At 52.4% G+C, this 19,051-nt stretch overlaps 2 protein-coding genes across 18 annotated transcripts; one reads left to right on the top strand and one right to left on the bottom strand.

Annotated features, from left to right (window-relative positions):
• The first annotated feature begins 15 nt into the window (after nt 1-15).
• On the top strand, nt 16-5,800 carry Fbxo6 (F-box protein 6). Of its 6 annotated transcripts, none has more exons than XM_006239374.5 (6): nt 16-198; nt 2,260-2,545; nt 4,448-4,574; nt 4,868-4,963; nt 5,169-5,304; nt 5,441-5,800. In XM_006239374.5, the coding sequence occupies exons 2-6, from the start codon at nt 2,287-2,289 to the stop codon at nt 5,675-5,677; spliced, it is 855 nt and encodes a 284-aa protein (XP_006239436.1). In that variant the 5' UTR covers nt 16-198; nt 2,260-2,286; the 3' UTR covers nt 5,678-5,800. The 6 variants fall into 6 exon arrangements, with proteins under 6 accessions (XP_006239436.1, XP_006239437.1, XP_006239434.1 ...); XM_006239375.5 differs by having other exon boundaries at nt 36-202; XM_006239372.5 differs by lacking the exon at nt 16-198 and adding an exon at nt 202-531.
• A 57-nt stretch (nt 5,801-5,857) lies between these two features.
• Mad2l2 (mitotic arrest deficient 2 like 2) lies at nt 5,858-19,031 on the bottom strand. Of its 12 annotated transcripts, none has more exons than XM_039110095.2 (10): nt 18,853-19,031; nt 11,028-11,197; nt 10,216-10,265; nt 10,018-10,136; nt 8,487-8,558; nt 7,882-7,982; nt 7,144-7,238; nt 6,764-6,837; nt 6,294-6,386; nt 5,878-6,205 (listed from the first exon to the last, which is right to left on the bottom strand). In XM_039110095.2, the coding sequence occupies exons 3-10, from the start codon at nt 10,253-10,255 to the stop codon at nt 6,164-6,166; spliced, it is 636 nt and encodes a 211-aa protein (XP_038966023.1). In that variant the 5' UTR covers nt 10,256-10,265; nt 11,028-11,197; nt 18,853-19,031; the 3' UTR covers nt 5,878-6,163. The 12 variants fall into 12 exon arrangements, with proteins under 12 accessions (NP_001012106.1, NP_001381170.1, XP_038966023.1 ...); XM_063287831.1 differs by lacking the exon at nt 18,853-19,031 and adding an exon at nt 15,499-15,632; XM_063287830.1 differs by lacking the exon at nt 18,853-19,031 and adding an exon at nt 15,111-15,413.
• Between the last annotated feature and the right edge of the window lie 20 nt (nt 19,032-19,051).

The raw sequence follows: 19,051 nt of genomic DNA, 5'->3' as shown, positions 1-19,051 counted from the left end.
AGGGACTAGCTTCCTGTTAGCGCTTCCTTCACCGGAGAAGGAGGCAGGCCCGGTGTGGCAGCAGGCTGCTGAGCCGCTTGTCGCCTGGAGGGGGAGACGGAAGCCCAAGAAACCCGGCCGGTGGAGCCCGGGCTGTAGCAGCTTGGCGAGAGGTGATTCGAGGGCTCAGAGCCCACCATCTTCGCACTGACGCGGAAGGTCGGTGCGTGACGCCAGTGGGAGGATGGGCAGGACGGGGCGGGGCGAGGCGACAGAGGATCGCGTAGCCAAGGTCCAGGCCCAAGGCCGAGGATAGCCGAGGCCACCGGGTGCCCAGGTCGCGGCCGCTGGGGTAGCGGGGACCGCGGTGGCTGGCGGGGCCGGGAGCCGGGCGCAGGTCACGCGCTCGTGGGGAGACTCGGGCGGGGCGCGGCTGGTGCTCTCGAGTCCGGTGCCGGGACGCGGGGTCGCCGGGCCTGCTGTAGGTACGCGAGGGCCCCGGACGGTGGCGACACCGGCTTCTCCTTGAGGCACAGGGCTTCAAGCGTTAGGGTAGGTCGTTCGCTCGTGACCCGGCCGCACCCTGGTGTGGATTTTCCCAGTAAGGCACAGCAGGGCCACTGTAGTCTCTCTTGCAAGGTGGCTTGGTTGTGGGGGAGAGTGTCACTGGAGTGGAATGCCATCAGGGCCACCGCAGGGAGAGACCCCCCCACTCGGGGCCCAGTGACTCATTGGTGTAGGAAGCTTTCACGAGTTGCTGACATCTTTTCAATGCGCATAGTTTGAGGGGGAGGTGTTCCTGCTTTCCTTCCTCCCCTTGTCTGGAAGTACGCAGCGCCCGCGAAGCAGCATCGTTCCCAACCCTATTTACTTTTACTTTTTATTTTGAGACAGGGGCTAAATTGATTAGGCTGGGCCAAAAATTTCAAACTTTCCACCGATTATCTGGGACTGTTTTTTTTTTTTTAATTTATTATCATTTTATATTTCGACACAAGACGTTTTTAAAACAAAAAACAAAAAACAAAACGGTAAGCATTTGGAAGACTCTGCCCTCCCTATCTAAGCATTTAAGCAGATCCCTTGTGATCCCTTTCCTTCCCTGTGCTCTCGAGTCCGGTGCCTCCAGACCACAAGGAGGGCCTCCAGAGTGTATCCACTCTCCTGTATTCTGAGACCCCAGCCCTCACAAGACCAGGGAAGCCTCTGAAAATTCAGAGTTTTCCACAGGCTTAGGCAGGTGTGTTCTTTGAGTGACAACAGTGTCCCACCTCTGGCCTGGGGCTATTCCCCGAGATAGCCTGGAGCTTGCAGACAGCCAAGCACCCCTATTCACCCCTGCTCAAAGCAACATCTCTGGCTCAGTGAGGTGAACCTTGAAAGGATGTTTTTACTGCCGTGATGTCATAGCAGGGCTAGACACCCAGAACTTAGAGACAACCCAGTGGTCCTGACTCTTTCCAGGTCACAGGGCCAGCTGGCTCCAAAACAAAGCACTTTGTGAGTGAGGGGTGGATCTTGAGACAGTTTCCTGTAGCCCAGGCTGACTTAGAAAAAACTCCATCCACTTTTTCCCCCACCTCCCAATGCTGGTTTACAAGCAATGAGGCCACCACACGTGGCTTATAATTGTTTTTCAGTGTGTGTGGGGGGGGGAGAGGTCGTCTTTAAAATTCTTGTCCTTTGTTTGTGTGTGTGTGTGTGTGTGTGTTTCTGTTTTGTATGTTTGTTTGTTTTTCTGAGAGGCTGTGGTGCCACTCTGCTGCCCACACTGGCCTAGAACCGCTGGGCTCAAGCAAGTTTCCACCCTTGGCTTTCCCAGTTGGGGCACCCACCTCTACCCTAAGGGCTTTGACTAAAAGTCCTGGGGCACAGTTTAGAGGCAGAGTGCTTGCCCAAGATAAACGAGGCCTTAAGTTCCATTGCTAGCATTGCCAAGAACTTTTAAAAGCTTAAATTTTGTTCTTGTGGTTTTCAAAAACCAACCTAGGCTGACCCGACCTAGTAGCCCAAACAGTCTTCCTGCTTTAGGCTCCTTAGGGCTCGGAGCACGCACTGCCCCGCCTCACACATTATTTACAGTATTCTTTCCAAACACGTAGAACAGCCCCTGCAGATTCCAAGGACCACGCCCCACCCCCAACCTGTAAGTGCTTCCTGGCAGGGTTTCCGGTCAGGGGTGGACCTGCCTGCCTACCGTGATTCAGAACCTGACGGGAGTGGAGGAGTCTGCTGTTTCAGGCCCTCCGCTCAGGCCCTCCTCCTCCCTATCACCTCCAGGCCCTGGAACATAGCTCCACTGCCATCATGGTCAACATCAACGAGCTGCCGGAGAACATTCTACTGGAACTGTTCACCCACGTCCCGGCCCCACAGCTGCTGCGCAACTGCCGCCTGGTCTGCAGCCTCTGGCGAGACCTCATCGATGTGATGACCCTCTGGAAGCGCAAGAGCCTTCGAGAGGGCTTTGTCACCAAAGACCGGGACGAGCCTGTGGATGACTGGAAGATCTTCTATATCCTGTGCAGTCTGCAAAGGAACCTCCTTCGGAACCCGTGTGCCGAAGGTGGGCCAGGGGTGAGCCCTGGGAGCCTGTTCTCCACTTCCCTGACCCTCAGGGCCTCGGCGCTTGCTTTTCCACTCTGAGTACAATGTCCCCATGTCCCTAAAACGTCCTACACTTTGGTTCCCTGTTCTTTGGGTCTCGGACCTGCCTGGATTCTTCATCGGTTAAATTGTTTTGTATGCCTGGTTGGGGGATGGGGACTTAAGCACTTCAGCTTGCTGGAGTTGGTTCTCTCCTTCCATCACTGAGTCCTGGGAATCCAATTCGGGTTGTCCAGCTTGATAACCAGCACTTGACCTGCCTAGCCATCTTCACCGACTGGGCTGACACCTCATCAATGACGGCTTCCCCTCAGTCACCAACTGAGTGACACTTTTCAGAGCCTTTGTCCTTTGCTACAGTGTAAAGGTCTAATGGACCCAGTGTACCACCTGGCAGGGCACCTGTCCTCTGTGGCTCTTCGCAGGCTTCCTGCTGTCTGTCCAGGGACTTTCCGGGGCTCCACAGGTGTAACAGCTCAGCCTCCATTTACAGAGGAAGGATTGGGAGCACAGCAGTCTTGGCCTGAGGCTGTTTTTTCCCCATAATTCTGTCCTCTTTGTTGCTTTTTCTCTCTTGTCCAGTATCTATACTCCATTCACCTCAGTGGCCATTGGGAAGCCTTGTCTGAGCTGGGTATAGCAACTCACACCTCTAATCCCAGCATTTGGGAGGCAGAGGCGAGTGGATCTCTGAGTTCAAATCCAGCCTGGTCTACAGAGTGAGTTCCAGGATAGCCATAATGAGACCCTGACTAAAAAAACAAAACAAAAACCAGGGTCCTGTCTTTGCTTCAGATGTCTGCCATCTTCTCCTTCTCTCCTCACTGTGATTCTGGAAGACGGACCGTAAGTGGCTGTCTCTGCATCAGAGTACCCTGAGGTTTGTGACGTGGCTTAGCACTCAGGACAGTCATCCACCGAGGGCCGTCCTGCCAAGGTTCAGGCCAGTCAGAGGACCCACAGGCAGTGCCTCAGATACTTGATCTCCCTACCTGCCCTAGATTCCACTCAGAAGCTGCCCAGCCAGGCCGCCGGCTCATCTCAGGGCATTTTTACAGAACTACCATGAAGCTTGACTTTGGCTAGCCTAGCCTTGCCCAAATCTCCCATGGCTTTAGCTCATGCTAGCCCAGCTCCTGGAATTCTCTTATTCCTTTGGTTCTTTATTGGGGAGCTTCCGAGAACAAATGAAAATAGTGTGGGCTCTTGGCGGGGGGGGTGGGGGGTAGTGAGGGGACTGGCAGTTCTCCTGGTGATGGTTCTGGGCCACCATTAAGCCACACTAGCATTTTTCTAGGTCCTCTATGCTCTGAAGTGGGGGGTGAACCCCTAGATCTGACCCTGTTCCTGTAGGTCCCTCATACCACAGGACTCCTGCAGCCACCAGCCCAGGGGACAGCAACGTGCCCTCTTGGCATTTGCCCAGGAAAAGGGCATCTGATCATGTGGGAACAGTAGATTCCTTTGGCCCTTAGAATCTGGGTCACCGTTAATCAGGGCCTCTTCCCCTCTGAAGCTGGAAAAGCCAGTGGCAGGTAAGAGGCCATGTTAGGAAGAACTCCCATCACCCATAAGGTCTGCTCCATCACAGGCCTATGGCAATATGAGATCATGCTCTTAGACTGGTTGTGTGCGAAACTTGGCTGCCTTATACACCACAGAAGCAAACTGATTAATCGTTTGGTAACCACAACCCTGGAAATCTGAGCCCAAATAAGCCCTAGTCAAAAAAAAAAAAAAAATCTCACCACCCCTAAAGTCTCCCAGGACCAGAAAGGCCTCAAAGTTTCAAGTGTATACCTCAGGGCTAAGCTGCTGGCAGAGTACAAGGGGATCTCACCTGAGCTTCCGCTTTCCCCAGAGAACCTGAGATCATGGCGGATAGACTCCAATGGGGGAGATGAGTGGAAGGTGGAGAGCCTCCCTGGGGACCACGGCACAAGCTTTCCTGACACCAAGGTCAAGAAGTATTTTGTCACCTCTTATGGGTAAGTGATGATGGGGGGGGGGTGGCTGTGCTGAGGGCAAAGAGTCTGGGAGACTCTGCCAGCTAATGGAATAAGTGGGGGCCTCTGGAAGCTCAAGGAGGGGTCCAGGAGCAGTCATTTTGGGTTTCAGGTGACAGGAGCTCACTGAACTTAACGTCAGGCACAAGACAGACCCAAGGAGCTCCAGCCAGGATCTGTCCTGCGAGTCACCTGGGTGCCTTGAGCCATCTGCCTGGCAAGGAAGGGTTCTCTGTTTAGCATGCTGGCAACACGAGCCTGTCCTCTGCCCCCAGGATGTGCCTCAAGTCCCAGATGGTGGACCTCAAAGCCGAGGGCTACTCTGAAAAGCTGCTGGACACCGTTCGGCCGGACATTGTGGTTAAAGACTGGTAAGTGGTCTATGTCCCCAACCTGTCTTCCCTCTTGTCAAGAGAGAACCCCCAGCAAGGGTTCGCTCTCCCTCACAGTGCCTCGGTAAGAGCCACCCTAAGAGTCACAGGTCAACCCCATCCCCTCTCTGCCTCGTCCCCCTGCCAGTCCTCACTCCAACTGTCCTCATTTTGGTTTTGTGCTTGGCTTCTCTATCCTCCGCAGGTTTGCCCCACGAGCAGACTGCGGCTGTACCTATCACCTCCGGGTACAGCTGGCCTCTGCCGACTACATTGTCCTAGCCTCCTTTGAGCCTCCGCCTGTGACCATCGAACAGTGGAATGACGCCAGCTGGCAAGAGGTGAGGCCCTGACTGCCTGTCTCACCATTCACTCTTCCCAGGCCGGGTCCTAAGGCACAGGGGGGAAACTGTTGTGCAGTACCAGGCTGTCCTCCTCACGGCAAGTTTCAACGGTCTCTTCCTCTCCCCTCCCCAGATCTCCCACACCTTCTCCAATTACCCTCCTGGCGTCCGTCACATCCTTTTTCAACATGGGGGCAAGGACACACAGTTCTGGAAAGGCTGGTATGGTCCCCGTGTCACCAACAGCAGCATCATCGTCAGCCACAGGACAGCCAAGAACCCCGCCCCTGCCAGAACTCTACCGGAGGAAGACACTAGTAATAGGAGGAAGATACTCAGCTTTGGCTCCTGGGAAGACCTAAGCCCTTAGCGGGCAGTCAGGTCCCCAGTCCCACGAGTAGGTCCCCTGCCCTATACAACTTTGGTCAAGCCCAAATCAACTCGGTCACACAGCGCTGACATTTTGTTGTAATAAATGTTTTCAGTAAATCCAGCCTATTTGGGGCTTGATGGAGATCAGGGCAGCTTTCTCCTACTCTCGTTCATCCCGTTCGGTTAACGACAATGCGGTCAGCCCTCGGGGCCACTTTATTAACGATAACACACGGCACAGTATTTCAGGTGGACAGTGTGAGCTGAGCCCTGGAGGCCGCTGAGAAATGGCCGTCTGTCCTGGGATCCTTCCCTCGGCTCCCGGGAAGGCTGCCTCACGAAGGCAAGCAGGGCTGAGCAGCCTGACCGGAGGGACGGCCACACGTCAAGGCAATAAGAGCACTTGGAGTCTGGGGCCCTGCAGTACTGTCCTGGGCCTGGGTCCCAGAGTGGGATGGCTGGGCGTCTGGTGACAGAGGTGCCCTCAGCTGTTTTTATGAGCTCGCTCTTCTACGTAAAGTTGCATCTAGTAGAGAAGTGGCTCTGGTCAGACCATGAGGTGCCTGCTGGGAAGACTCAGAGGAAGGAGGCTTTCTCCGCCCCTGACGGCTTACCTTTAAAATGTCCGAAGTCATGGTTTTCAGGGGTATCAACCGGGGATCATGCATGTGGACATCTTGCTCATCTGCCAGGATCCAGGGGAAGTCCTAGGTGAGAGTTAGGAGGGGTTACATCAGTCTGTCCTCATGCTAACCCTCTCCATCCAGGACCCATACTTCCCTGGGGTTGGTGTGTAGAGCTATTTTTAGGTCCACGGTGGTTCTAAAATGATTCTGAAGCCAAAGGACAAGCCCTCTCTGGAAGACTCCATTCAGAGGAGCCAGGGTGCTCAACACCTCGCCCCACTGTGGTTCTTCTCACCCTTGGTACACACGGATGTGGTCAGGTGCTAATAATGCCCAGGGGAGTCCACCTGATGCCAGGCAGTGCACTAAATGCCAGCGCCAGGCACAGGAAGCACCCTGAAATTGTACCTACACACACACACACACACACACACACACACACACACACACACACACACCTTGATGACCTGTATCTTCTCCATGTTCCGAGTGGCAGCTTCTCTTGTGTGCACGAGAACTGTAAACGTGCAGCCTGCAGAAGAAACGACTGGTCAAGGTCAAAGCTGGGAATCTCAGGTCCCACTGGACTAGGTTGCTTCCCTCCTCCCTCACTGGCTGTGCAGCACCACCCACGGGATGGAAAGTGTAGCCACGGTGCAAAGAAAGACACAGTCAGTGTGGGGAGGCGAGGCTAAAATGGAGAGTCTGTCAGTCCTAGAGAGGTGAACTCTCAGGTGCTGAAGGACGGAGAGGAGGAGGGTGGCTCAGGACAGCCAACTGGGAAGAAGATAGCATGCCACGGTAACCAAGGCAACGGAAGGGGAGTGGGGCGTCTCACCTGGAGGATTATGGTCGAGGACAGCGTCACACACACTAATCTTAAGAATGAAGGCTCGAAGCAGCTGCTCCACATGAGACAGGAGGGAGTCTGAACTGGAAATGGGAGAGGAGGTGGTCCGTCTACCGTGCTCCTCCAGGACCCAGTGCACTCTGGGACAAACCGCTTTGGTGCTGGAGAGAGCCAGCCCAGTCCCACCCACCTGACTGAATAGAGGTAGGGTACAAAGGTCCCTTTAGGTCACTCAAATATTCAGCTGTCGAGAGGACACCCAGGGTACCGCTCAAGTCTGCATACCTCCAGGACCCCAAGACAGTTAGAGAAACGGTCTGTTTGAGGCCACCTAGCCTGGTGACAAGCACAGACAACACACAGCTGAGTAGCTACAAGAGATGCCATGGTAACCAGTCAATTTGGTCAGCATCCTGGGCTCTGCAACCACTGGGTGATGCCAATCAGGTCAATTCTCTGGACCTTGGTTTCTCCATCTACACAGAAAGGCTAGGGACTAACATTCACCACTTCCTGGGATGTTCCAGGAGCGACACAGAGGGGTGACTGTCACTTCCGTACGACTTACAAAGTTTTGTGGCCAGTGTGCTTCCGATGCTAACAGTACGGCATGGCCACTTCAGGGTCTTTGCTAAGGTAACGTGGAGCTGGTAGAGGCATCCCTGTGAGAGACTGCAGCTCCCAGCCAAAGGAGGGTGACCAGCCGAGGGGGGGGTGACAGCTTACTTGATGGACAGCAAGGGTGGCTGAGTGATCTCAAAGACAAACTTCTCCACTGGGCGGTGTTCCTTATCCAAAATCACCACCACCACCTTCTCCACATCGTTCTGTAAGCACAGGAACCCCCACTCCAGAGCTGCGCACAAAGCCCAGGGAGAGGTGGGACAGGGCACTGGCTGAGGCTACCTAGGAGGCCAGCAAGATGGCTCCCAATTCACGAATGGTGCAGGCTGGGGGAGATGTTTGGCTCCCATGGAAGTTCCCCAATAAGTCTCATAGCAGGACAAGGTGCTGATGATGATGATGATGATGATGATGATAATAATAATAATAATAATAATACCCCAAGGGGCCCAGCACAGCAGGGATGGGACAGGCCTTGGGGACAGGAGAAGAACCAGATCTTTCAGGGCAGACCCCACCCAGATCTGGCCCAACCGAGATATCCCAGATGTGACCTCCATGCCCTGGGACCTGTTGCTAGCTGGGGGTGGTCTTCGGACTGAGGCTTTTGACTGTTGAAAGGCATAAGCACTTCCCACAGGGTCAGCCCAGAAGCAAGGAGGAACAGATAGGGTGTGGAGTGTCCGTTAGGACCGGGACCCCCTCACCTTCTCCAGGAGTGGTTTGACGCAGTGAAGTGTGTCCTGGATGTACTGGTTCAGCTCTGGGTGGCAGGACATCTGCACACAACCCCACAGGGCTGTTAGAAACCAAGGCACGAACAGGAGAAACACAGACATAACCTACACACATGCATCTTTGCACAAAGAAAGCCCTTCCTGGGTCTCCCTGCCTGAGAGAACCAACTTCTCCCTGGAGAGATACTCAAAGACAGGCACTCTGACAGGCCAAGTATGGCGGCACACACCTTTAATCTCAGCACTCAGGAGGCAGACGCAGGCGGATCTCTCAGTTGAAGGAAGCCAGCCTGGTCTATGGAGCTGGGGCTATACAGAGAAGCTCTGTCTTGGGGGGTAGTGGGGGAGAAGCTGTGTAGCCACCGGCAAATGACTTAACATCTCTGAACTGTTAACACACAGAAGGTGCTTATTAGCTGGTTGTTTTCTTATTGGCCATCCTTTAAGTACTACCACATCCTGTATTTAGGGTCAGGATGCTCATGTTGACCTAGTGCCTCTGACCCCCTTACAATGGGAAAGGGATCTGAGAGGGAGACAGCATGTCTACTGTTCCACCAAAGTTAAACCCAGGAGCCAGGCATGGTGGCCCACACCTTTAATCCCAGCATTTGGGAGGCAGGTGGATCTCTGAGTTTGAGGCTAGCCTGGCCTACACAGAGTTCAGGACAGCCAGAGCCATACTGAGAAATCCTGTCTTGGAAAATAAAACAAAACGCAGAAAGCTTGGGCATGTTCTCCAGTAATCCTAGTACCTGGGGTGTGGATGAAGGAGGATCAGGAGTTCAAGGCTAGCCCCAGCTTCCTAACAACCGTGAGCCCAGGCTAGGCTACATGAGGTCTGGATTTCTTAAATAAAATACAAAATAAAACAGGGAGATAGCTCAGGAACTAAGAGCACTTGCCACCGGACCGTCAGAGTCAGATCCCCATCTTCCAAATGCCAAAGATTCCCACGCCTTCTTCAAGCCTCAGTGGACACCCCCCCCACCCAACACACATACACACAGACATAGACACACGCACAGACACACATTATTAATATAAATCTTAAAAAGTAAAAACCTAGGCATGGTGGTGGTTCACACCTTTGTTCCCAGCTCTCGGGAGACAGAGACAGGAGAATTGCTTTGAGTTTCGGGCTAGCCTGGCCTACATGAGACACATCTTAAATAACGAATAATAAATATTAAAAAAAAAAAAAACTCTTTTAGAGTTGAGGGAGAATGAGGAGAGAAAGGTGCTGGACACTGTGAGGAATGCTCTCTGTCCAAGCCAAGGTTCCCAGCACCAGAAACCCCTTTAAAATGTAAGCTTGGAACAGGTTTCACCCAGAACCCCTAGCCATCTAACCCAGAGAATTCCATCTAAGATCAGGGCGGGAAGGGCTGGGTGGGCGGGGAGAGGCAGGAGGCTGTCAGCTATCAGCCTCTGTTGAGGAGTGAGGAAGCTTGTAGGTAGAATAAAGGTTTTTAAAATCCAGCCGGGCACCGGGGCTCACCTGAACCGGCACGTTGTACTTCTTGCGCTTCTGAAAGATGCCCACCGGGTAGACCTCGCGCACATAGAGGATCAAGTGCACGGCCACCTCCAGGAACTCGGAGAGCACGTCGGCCACCACTGTGGAAGAGACACAGCTGATGAGCAGGACTCCAACCGGGACCGCACCCCCTCCCCCCGAGCAGGCCCAGATCCATACCTTGGCCGAAGTTGAGGTCTTGGCGCGTGAGGGTGGTCATCCTTGGCTGCCTGGGGGAGGGCGCGGAGGGTGTTTGTAGGGACTCACAGCACCCAGCCGGGCACGCGGGAAACGCAGCCCGGTCGGGGAAGCCCCACCCCCTGAGCGGCCGGATCCCTCTCGGCGGAAATCCCGCCCTCTCTGCGCTCCTCCCCGATTCGCCGGCTCCGGCTTCGACCTCAGGTTCGAATCTACGACCCGGCTACAGGAGCCACCCGCTGGGAACCCTATCACTTCTCCAGAATTCCCTGGCCTCAGTAACCACCGCGGAGCTCCGGCGGTCCCAGCACAACCATAGGCCACGCCCACCCCGGAGCTGTCCAATCCGGACCGCGCCCTGCTGGAGAGGCGGAGCCGCCTCGGGGGTGGGGCTTAGGGGCGGAGCCTCGCCTGAGCGACAAGAATCTCCGACGAGCGAGCTAAGCCGCCTTTGGACTTCAGGTGGGAGCGATAAAGAGATTTCGGTGGCCTCTGCACACGGCCGCTGTGTTTTCTCCTCCCGGGTATTTCTCTTTAGTAATTATAAGTGAGAACCAGCTATAAGCACAGCTGGGTACCAAGGGAGGGCAGCGACATCTGCTGCTAGTCCAGAGTCAACGTTCCCCGGGACTCTTAGCTTGCCCAACCGAAAGCGAATCCGCAGGCTTGGGGGCGGGGACAAGGAAGGGTGAGAAGCACCCGATGACGCTCCACCCCCACCCGGAACCCAAGTGCTGCGGGGCTTGACCTCCCAAGGGAATTAAGTGTCCCATGGTTTCTTCACAATAACTGACCTTTGGAAGCTGCAGCCGAATGGTAGGCGCTGGGCTGGGTGTCTGTGGGTTGACTCAATAAATCTTCAGAATACGTGTGGGTTCCTGGCTATCTTTTTTCTGCTGACGAGCCTGATGAGGACTTGTCAGTGTCGCGCAGCAAGCGGAGGGGGCAGGCTCCGGGGTCCTTCCTGCAGAGGCACGCACTCAATTCCAGAAGAGCCGAAAGGGCCTCAGATCATTTTAAAAGTACGAGAATTACAACCATTATATGGAACCATTGTATGTTACAAACCCTGAATTCTATTTATTTCATGTGCGTAGGTGTTTTGTCTGCATTTATGTCTAGGCAGTACGTGACTGCTTGGTGCAGGTGAAGGCCAAAAGAGGGCGTCAGATCTCCTGAAACTAGAGTTATAAACGATTATGAACCACTACATAGGTGCTGCAAATTGAAAACACACCCTTAACACCCAGTATCCTACCTCCCACCCCTACCCCACCCAACCCCCACCCCCGTCTTCTGAAACAGCAGCCAGTGTATGGTCTTAACCGCTAAATCATCTCTCCACTTCCCCAAATGGATTTATATTAATTCCTTCATCAGCCCTAGAAGCTAAATATTGCCTTTACAGTCCAACTAGATTTACAATAGGCTCAGGAATGTTCCTTCATTCACCAAAGCCACACAGGTAAAATATATTCTGACACTAGGTGAGAATTCAGCTTAACTCACACCCTTCTACTTAACTGATAGAAAAATCTGAGGTTAGAGAAGAGGCCTGGAGTTAGGGGTGACATGGCAGGTCTAGAAGCCAAGAGAATTTAAAGAATCAGCTTAGGGGTTGGGGATTTAGCTCAGTGGTAGAGCGCTTGCCTAGCAAGCGCAAGGCCCTGGGTTCAGTCTCCAGCTCCGAAAAAGAAAAGAAAAGAAAAGAAAAGAAAAGAAAAGAAAAGAAGAATCAGCTTAGGCTGGAGAGATGGCTAAGAGCACTGACTGCTCTTCCAGGGGTTCTGAGTTCAAATCCCAGCAACCACATGGTGGCTCACAACCATCTGTAATGGGATCCAATGCCCTCTTCTGGTGTGTCTGAAGACAGCTACAATGTACTTATATATAATAAATAAATTAATCTTAAAAAATAAAAAGAATCGGTTCAATGTGTGGGCCTCGACCTCTTTGGGGTCAAACGACTCTTTCCCAGGGGTGGCATATCAGATATCCTGCATATCAGATATTTACATTAGGATTCCTAACTTATAAAAATGACAGTTATGAAGTAGCAATGAAAATAATGTTATAATTGGGGGTCACCACAACACGAGGAACTGTATTGAAGGGTCACAGCATTAAGAAGGTTGAGAACCACTGATTTAGACTCTGCCCTCCAGGGATGTAAGAATTGTCCTCCTCTGGCTCTGTAGGAAATGTTGCTTTAAACCTCATCCCTGCAATGAAATGCAACCCCCACCGCAGCTGTTTACATTTTTCTGGGGGGCAGATAAATAGCCAGAGGGAGGATTACCCTGGAATGTGAGCAAAGCAGTTCTCAAAATGCAGACCGACCTTGAAAGTCTTCATCCCAGTCCCCTGGGACCCTATTAAACCCTGGCTGTCCAGCTGCCCTGACTTACCTGACCAGGGCAGGCCAGCAGCGGGGCTCTGCTCGTTAACAAGTTCCCCTGGGAACTTGTGTGCCCAAGAAAATGTGGGAGCTGCCAGTGGAGTTTGCCTGCACTCTGTAACGTGTGCCTATGCTCAACCTGGTAGAATTCTGGTTTGGCTTTAGTAATTGACCTGTCAGTGGGCACAGCAACCCTTCTCAGGACTCAGGGACTCCGCCCACATTATACCATGTTCAAGCCCTTTCTGTGAAGAGTTAGCAGGGCAGTTCACTGCCTTGAAGATCTTAGAGCAGTGAGATTTCATCATGGTGGGGTGAGGAACACCGGAGTCCTTTATCCATCCCACCCCCAGCATTTTCATTACCGATGAGGGGGTGCAGGTGGGGGTTGGGGGATTCCTTGGGGATGGAACATGGGCAGAGGCGGGAGGCTAAGGTAACACTGGAACGCCTTTGGCTTTACAGTGCCTCGGTTTTCTACATTAGCTACATCACCATGATGGATGGCTGGAGGGCAGAGATTGCATTATGAGGTAACATTGTTTCTTGAATCCCCATTTGGCGGGAGACTGTTTCTCAATGTTCTTTGCATGTTTTCACCACAGAGACAGTATGTAATGTGGGGAAGGGAAGTTACATATTAAGGAGAAAAGAATGTGTATATGCATGAGTTTGCCAATTAGAGCAGGTCCCTGGGGGCCAGTGATAGTGATGGAGGGAAAATCACTCCCAGGAGATATAGAAACAGAGAGGACAAACTACAAAACAAACAAACAAACCCTCTGTAAGCCCCAACCTAGCAAAGACTAAGCCTCCAGCTTATGTGCTAGAGAGTTCTTGGGGGTGGGGGTGGGGAGTGCTGAACAAACACATGAATTGGAATAAAACACTTGTCAACAAAGTATGTGGGCCTTTGAGATGCTTCTATAGCCAAGTTCCTGACCACAAAGGGGCATCACAAAAGTATCATCTGTGTGGGCAAGATGAATCAGAAGGCAAAAGGGCTTGCTGCCAAGGCTGACGACCTCTAGTTCAATCCCCAGGACCCACATGGTGGAAGGAGAAAGCCGACTCCTGCCACTGCACACATCCCCCCATCCCCAGTAAATAAATGTAAAAAATAAATTTAATTAACAAACACCATCTTTCCCGCCTGCCTCTGGTTCCCAGGACAAGGAACACATGGGGAGACAGAGGAGGGAAAGAGAACCAGCCACAGGAAGCCTGGTGTCAGTATCAGTACACCCTGAGGCAGCTCCCAGCTGCTTGGCCTGCTCCCTGAGAAGGGACCTGGTCTGTCTGGTTCATTTTGGGGGACTTAACACCCCACCCAATGCGTGGCCAGCTCAGGTTCTCACAGAACGCAGAACGTGTGTTAAGTGAGTGAAGGAAAGGAAGGTGGAAAGAGGCCATAATGGCAGGGACTCCTGCCCAGGGGCCTGATCTGCAACCCAGCTTGCTTAGGAAGAATAAGCGAAGACCTCTGATGCCAGCACTTGGGTTGTAAGCAGAGCCAAACCATGGGCTGGTCCTCCGGGAACCCACCACACCTACAGCCCACTCGTGTGTCCACCTTCAGCTTCTTTCCCACCACCCTCTAGCCTTTTCCTTCCTTCAGCCTTAGCTTGCTCATCCGAGAAATGGAAAATTCCAGATCCATTCCCAAAGGGTTATCTGGGCATGGTGGCACACCCTTTGAGTCCTGGCGCATAGGAGACAGAGGCAGGAAGATTGCCACGAATTTCAGGCCAGCCAACGTTACACAGTAAGAGTCCTCCCCCAAAATTAATAACTAAGATAAAGCTGTTTTAGGTTTATTTATTTTTTTTATTTTCCGTGTATGAATGTTTTGTCTGCCTCTGAGTGTGTGTGTGTGCACGTGTGTGCGTGTGTGTGTCACACATGTGCCTGGTTCCTGCAGAGGTCAGAAGTTGGTATCAGGTAACCTGGAGTTATAGGTGGTTGTGAGGCATCCTATATGGTGCTTGGGATCAAGCCTAGGAATTGTGTAAGAGCAATCAAGCTCATTCCACTGAGCCATCTCTCCAACACAACACAAAACAAAATTCTATACTATCTCGTAAATAAAATGTAAACACATAGCATTTGTATTGGTCAGTTAGTGGCCATATGACCATAGTAATAAGATCTACACAGGACTGATGATCCTGACAACATGAGCTCAACCCCCAGGACCCCCAGGAACCACATAAGGAAGGAAGAGAACCCACTTTCACCTAGAAGTCCTCCGAACACACCCCTAACAGACTACAAGTCCTCAGGAAGACCACGCTGGAGAGACAGGAAGCTGGGTTGGTAGAATACATGCTTAACATACGTGGAACCCTCTGAGGTCTCCAGCATCTCATGATCAGAAGTTCAAGGTTATCTTTAGCTACTTAGGGAGTTCAAAGCCAGCCTAGGGTACACAAACCCCTGTCTCAAACAAGAGCTATATTGTCTATCCCTAGTATCTGACCTTCCTCCTTTCCATTCCTCCATGCAACAGATGGTTCCCCTGGGTGCTCTGGGGGGAGACAGACATATTCTCACCCACGCGATGCACAGAGCAGTGACCAGCACACAGTCCTTCAGTCTCACTTGGCTTTCTGGAGCAGCAGGCCTGGCATACACAGCTGTCCCTGGTCCTAGGATCCGCTGCTGTCCTCCAAACTACACCAAAGTTTCCTCCTCAGGTCCATGACACTGGATAGCTTCCAACCCTTCAGTTAGAGCACGGCACACACACGACATTCCCTCGGGGTGTGTGTGTGTGTGTGTGTGTGTGTGTGTGTGTGTGTGTGTGTGTGCTGGCCTTGCTGATCACCACCAACTATGATAGGCTAGGAGTTTAGCTTTGGAAGTACCTGGATTAAGGAGGGTATTTCTGGAGAGGATTGATTGAGGTAGGGAAGATTTGTCCTGAATGTAGGTGGCAAGCCTCATGCCATGGAAGAGGGACCTGTAAAGGGTGGCCCCTTTCTCTGCTTTGCTTCTCTTTCCTCTTCCTCCCCTCCCCCTTCTTACCCCGTCTCCTTTCTCTTCCCCTCCCCCTCCTCCTTAAGCCAGGGTTTCTCTGTATAACCTCCCTGGCTATCCTGGAGCCCTGGCTATCCTGCAACTCGCTCTGTAGATCATGTTGGTCCTGAACTCACAGAGATCTATCCGCCTGCCTCTGCCTCTAGAGTGCTGGGACTAAAGGCTCCTGCCACCACCACCTGGCTCGGCTGATACTTTTGAATGAATAACTTCACTGAAAAAAAAAATACATAGGTCATAAAGCTCACATTTTTTTTCTGTACTTCAATAGAGTTGAGCATTCCAGGATCCAATTCTAGAACATTCTCATCAATTATAGCCAAAAAAAAAAAAAAAAGAATCAGGCCAGCAAGGTCTCAGAGTAAATATAGATGCTTGGCACCAGACCTGAAAACCTGGATTGAGTCCCTGGGACACATACATTGGAAAGTTGGAAAGAGAAAATCAACTCCAGACAGATATTCTGTGCACACATAAGCATATGTTTGGGTGCACACACACTCACATAATAACAAATGTTATTTTAAAAAAAAAAGAGGGGCTGGAGAGATGGCTCAGCAGCTCAGAGCACTTGTTGCTCTTGCAGAAGACCCCAGGTTGGTTCCAAGTGCCCACATGCTGGCTTACAATCATCTGTGATTTCAGTTTGAGGGAATCCAAGGCCCTCTCTTGCCTCCCTGGGTACCACATTCACATGATGCACAAACACGCATGCGGGGAAAATACTCAAAAGGTTTAAAAGAAACACCACAGGTTGAGGTGGTGCACGAACGCACGCATGCACGCATGCACGTCTTTAATCCCAGCACCCAGGAAGCAGAGGCAGGAGGATCTCTACATACAAGTCCATCCTGATATGTAAAATGAATTCCGGGACAGCCAGGTCTAAACAGAGAAACTGTGCCTCAAGAAACAGAACCCAAACGCAATTGGACCCCTGTGACATCTTATATCTGGCGTGTTTGACTTGGCTTAAAGATGGTAAGGTTTATCCAGGTTGTGATGTGTGTGTGTGTATATACATATATATGTATACACACATATATTTCTTGTTTGATGTTATCGCTGTTTTTAGTTTTGGTGCTGGGAATTGAACCCTGGCCCGTGTGTTTGTTGGTAAGTAAGTGCTCTATCACTGAGCGACATCCCCAGCCTTACTGCAGTTCCTTCAATTAACTAATTAATTTGGTAAATTATATTTATTGGGAGGCATGCACCATTGCGCATGTGTAAAGGTCAAAGGACAATTTGGGGGAGTCACTTCTTTCCTTTCATGTGGGCTTTGGGGTTCAATTTCAAGTGTTCAGATCATAGCATTGAGCATTTGTACGTGTTGGGCCTCCATGCTGTTCTCAGATTCCTTTTTAGGACCAGTTAACATCCCCTTCTCCTAATGGACCACAGTGTGTCTGTCCTTGGACATTTGGATCTTGTTTTGGCCAATCGACTGGCCCATTTTACAGATAGGGAAACCAAGGCCCCAAGTCACCATAATCTGGATGGGGTAGGAGCCTAATCCTCTCCTAACTGGAAGAACTTGGGGAACAGAGTCCCACACTTGGGCAACAGACAGAGCAACATTTGAAACTGCCTCCAAGGGGCATCTATTGTCCATGAACACCAGGCATGGCTGATCCTTGAAATGTCCTTCTCCTTGCTTCCCTGCTTACTACTTCCTCCCCTAAATACAGCCTCTTCTCTGCTAGTTTCTCTCTCTCTCTCTCTCTCTCTCTCTCTCTCTCTCTCTCTCTCTCTCTCTCTCTTTCTCTTTTTAATTTTATTTCATGTGTGTGGGACACACCAGAAGAGGGTATCGGATCTCATTACAGATGGTCGTGAGCCACCATGTGGTTGCTGGGAATTGAACTCAGGTCCTCTGGAACAGGATCTCTGGAAGAGCAGTCAGTGCTCTTTACTCTGCTACAGTTTCTAACCGCTCTACCTGTTTCAGTTTTTTTTTTTTTATTTTTGTTTGTTTTTTGAGATAAGATCTCTCTCAAGTCCTAGAACTCAGTGCTAGGAACTAAACTAACTGCCTTTGCCTTTACTCTCCTGCAATCTATTCTCGGGCTCCAGAGTCACAGCGAAGCCATGTCCAATAGGTGTTCACAGTGGTTTTAACCTCCCAGCTCGTAAGCACCTAGCTTCGCACCAAGCCATTCTGTGCCCGCCATGGTCATGTGATATCCTCAACAATGGCAATGTGTTAATTTCCCCGGAGCCTCTTCTGTGGGCTGGGATGTTCAGAACATTTTTCTTACACAGACCTCTGCCGTTAAGCCTTAAATCCGGAGTTCCCTATAATGACCCCCTCGAAGAAATTAATCTGCCGAAGGTTATCCTTTGGCACCGGAGGAGGAATCTTGCCTCACGCGGATCCGCACTTCTAAAACCTCTAAGCCACAGTTTGTCACACGGGAAATGGAAGCCTCCCCCTCTTCCCACGTGCCAGGTCCGCCCCATTACTCTTTGATCTTTGCAACGTCGGCGGCCCCATTGACCCCATTGTGAGTTATGGGGGCCGTGGGACCCGTAACCCAGCATTCCCGGACTCCCAGGGTCGGCAGTACACGGCGCCCCGCGCGGTGATGGATGAGCCGCCCCGAGGGCTGGCTGGCTTTGTCCGGATTGGGCTGGGCTGAGTAGCGCGCAAGGCCGGTTAGGGACACGAGAGTGGCGAGAAGCTGAGTCGTGTGTGTGTGTGTGTGTGTGTGTGTGTGTGTGTGTGTGTGTGTGTGTGTGTTAGGAGAGAGTGAAAAGAAGGCGTAAGTGTGCCATAGGTACCTACATGAGGTCCGATCACTCTTTGAGGTTCTCGCGCACACCCCCTTGGTAAAGGGACTTCTCTGAGAACCTCCCCCACTCCGCGCACTTTCTAGGCTACAAAGGCCTCGCCGCTGTCGGTCCCGCCTTCCCTGCCGCGGGCATTTCTTCCGTCCCATTTGACAGCCTAGGCGGAATAATCCTTTTGGGGACCCCGCCGGCTTCTGCCCCGCCAGACACGGCCTCAGCTGAACGCCCAGCCTAGATCTATTGTTGGGGGGAGAGGGTCCGCCAGGGACGCCCAGCCGCTGCCCTTTGTCGCCCGCTCTCCCGCGGGGCCACTCCAGATGCGCCACCGCTGTCCGGAGCCCCTCCCGTCCCACGCGCCCCGGGGCCTCGCCGAGGTGGGTTTTACGCACCGGGAGGAGCGGGCCCGCCTCGCCCGGTGCCCACACGGCCGCGGGGCTGCGCTCGCCTTTGTCTGCCTCCTTTGTTTGCCCCGCGCCCTGGCGGCGGCGCCAAGGCCTCGGGGGAGCGGGCGGCGATCGGCGAGCGCAGCTGGCTAGGGCGCAGAGCCCGCAGCGCACGGGGCTCGGCCGGGCCAAGGGCTGGCCCTCG

Source organism: Rattus norvegicus, chromosome 5 (assembly GCF_036323735.1).
Source record: "Rattus norvegicus strain BN/NHsdMcwi chromosome 5, GRCr8, whole genome shotgun sequence".
NCBI lineage: Eukaryota > Metazoa > Chordata > Mammalia > Rodentia > Muridae > Rattus > Rattus norvegicus.
Note: the sequence above shows the minus strand (reverse complement) of the source record. Positions and strands in the feature narration are given on the sequence as shown.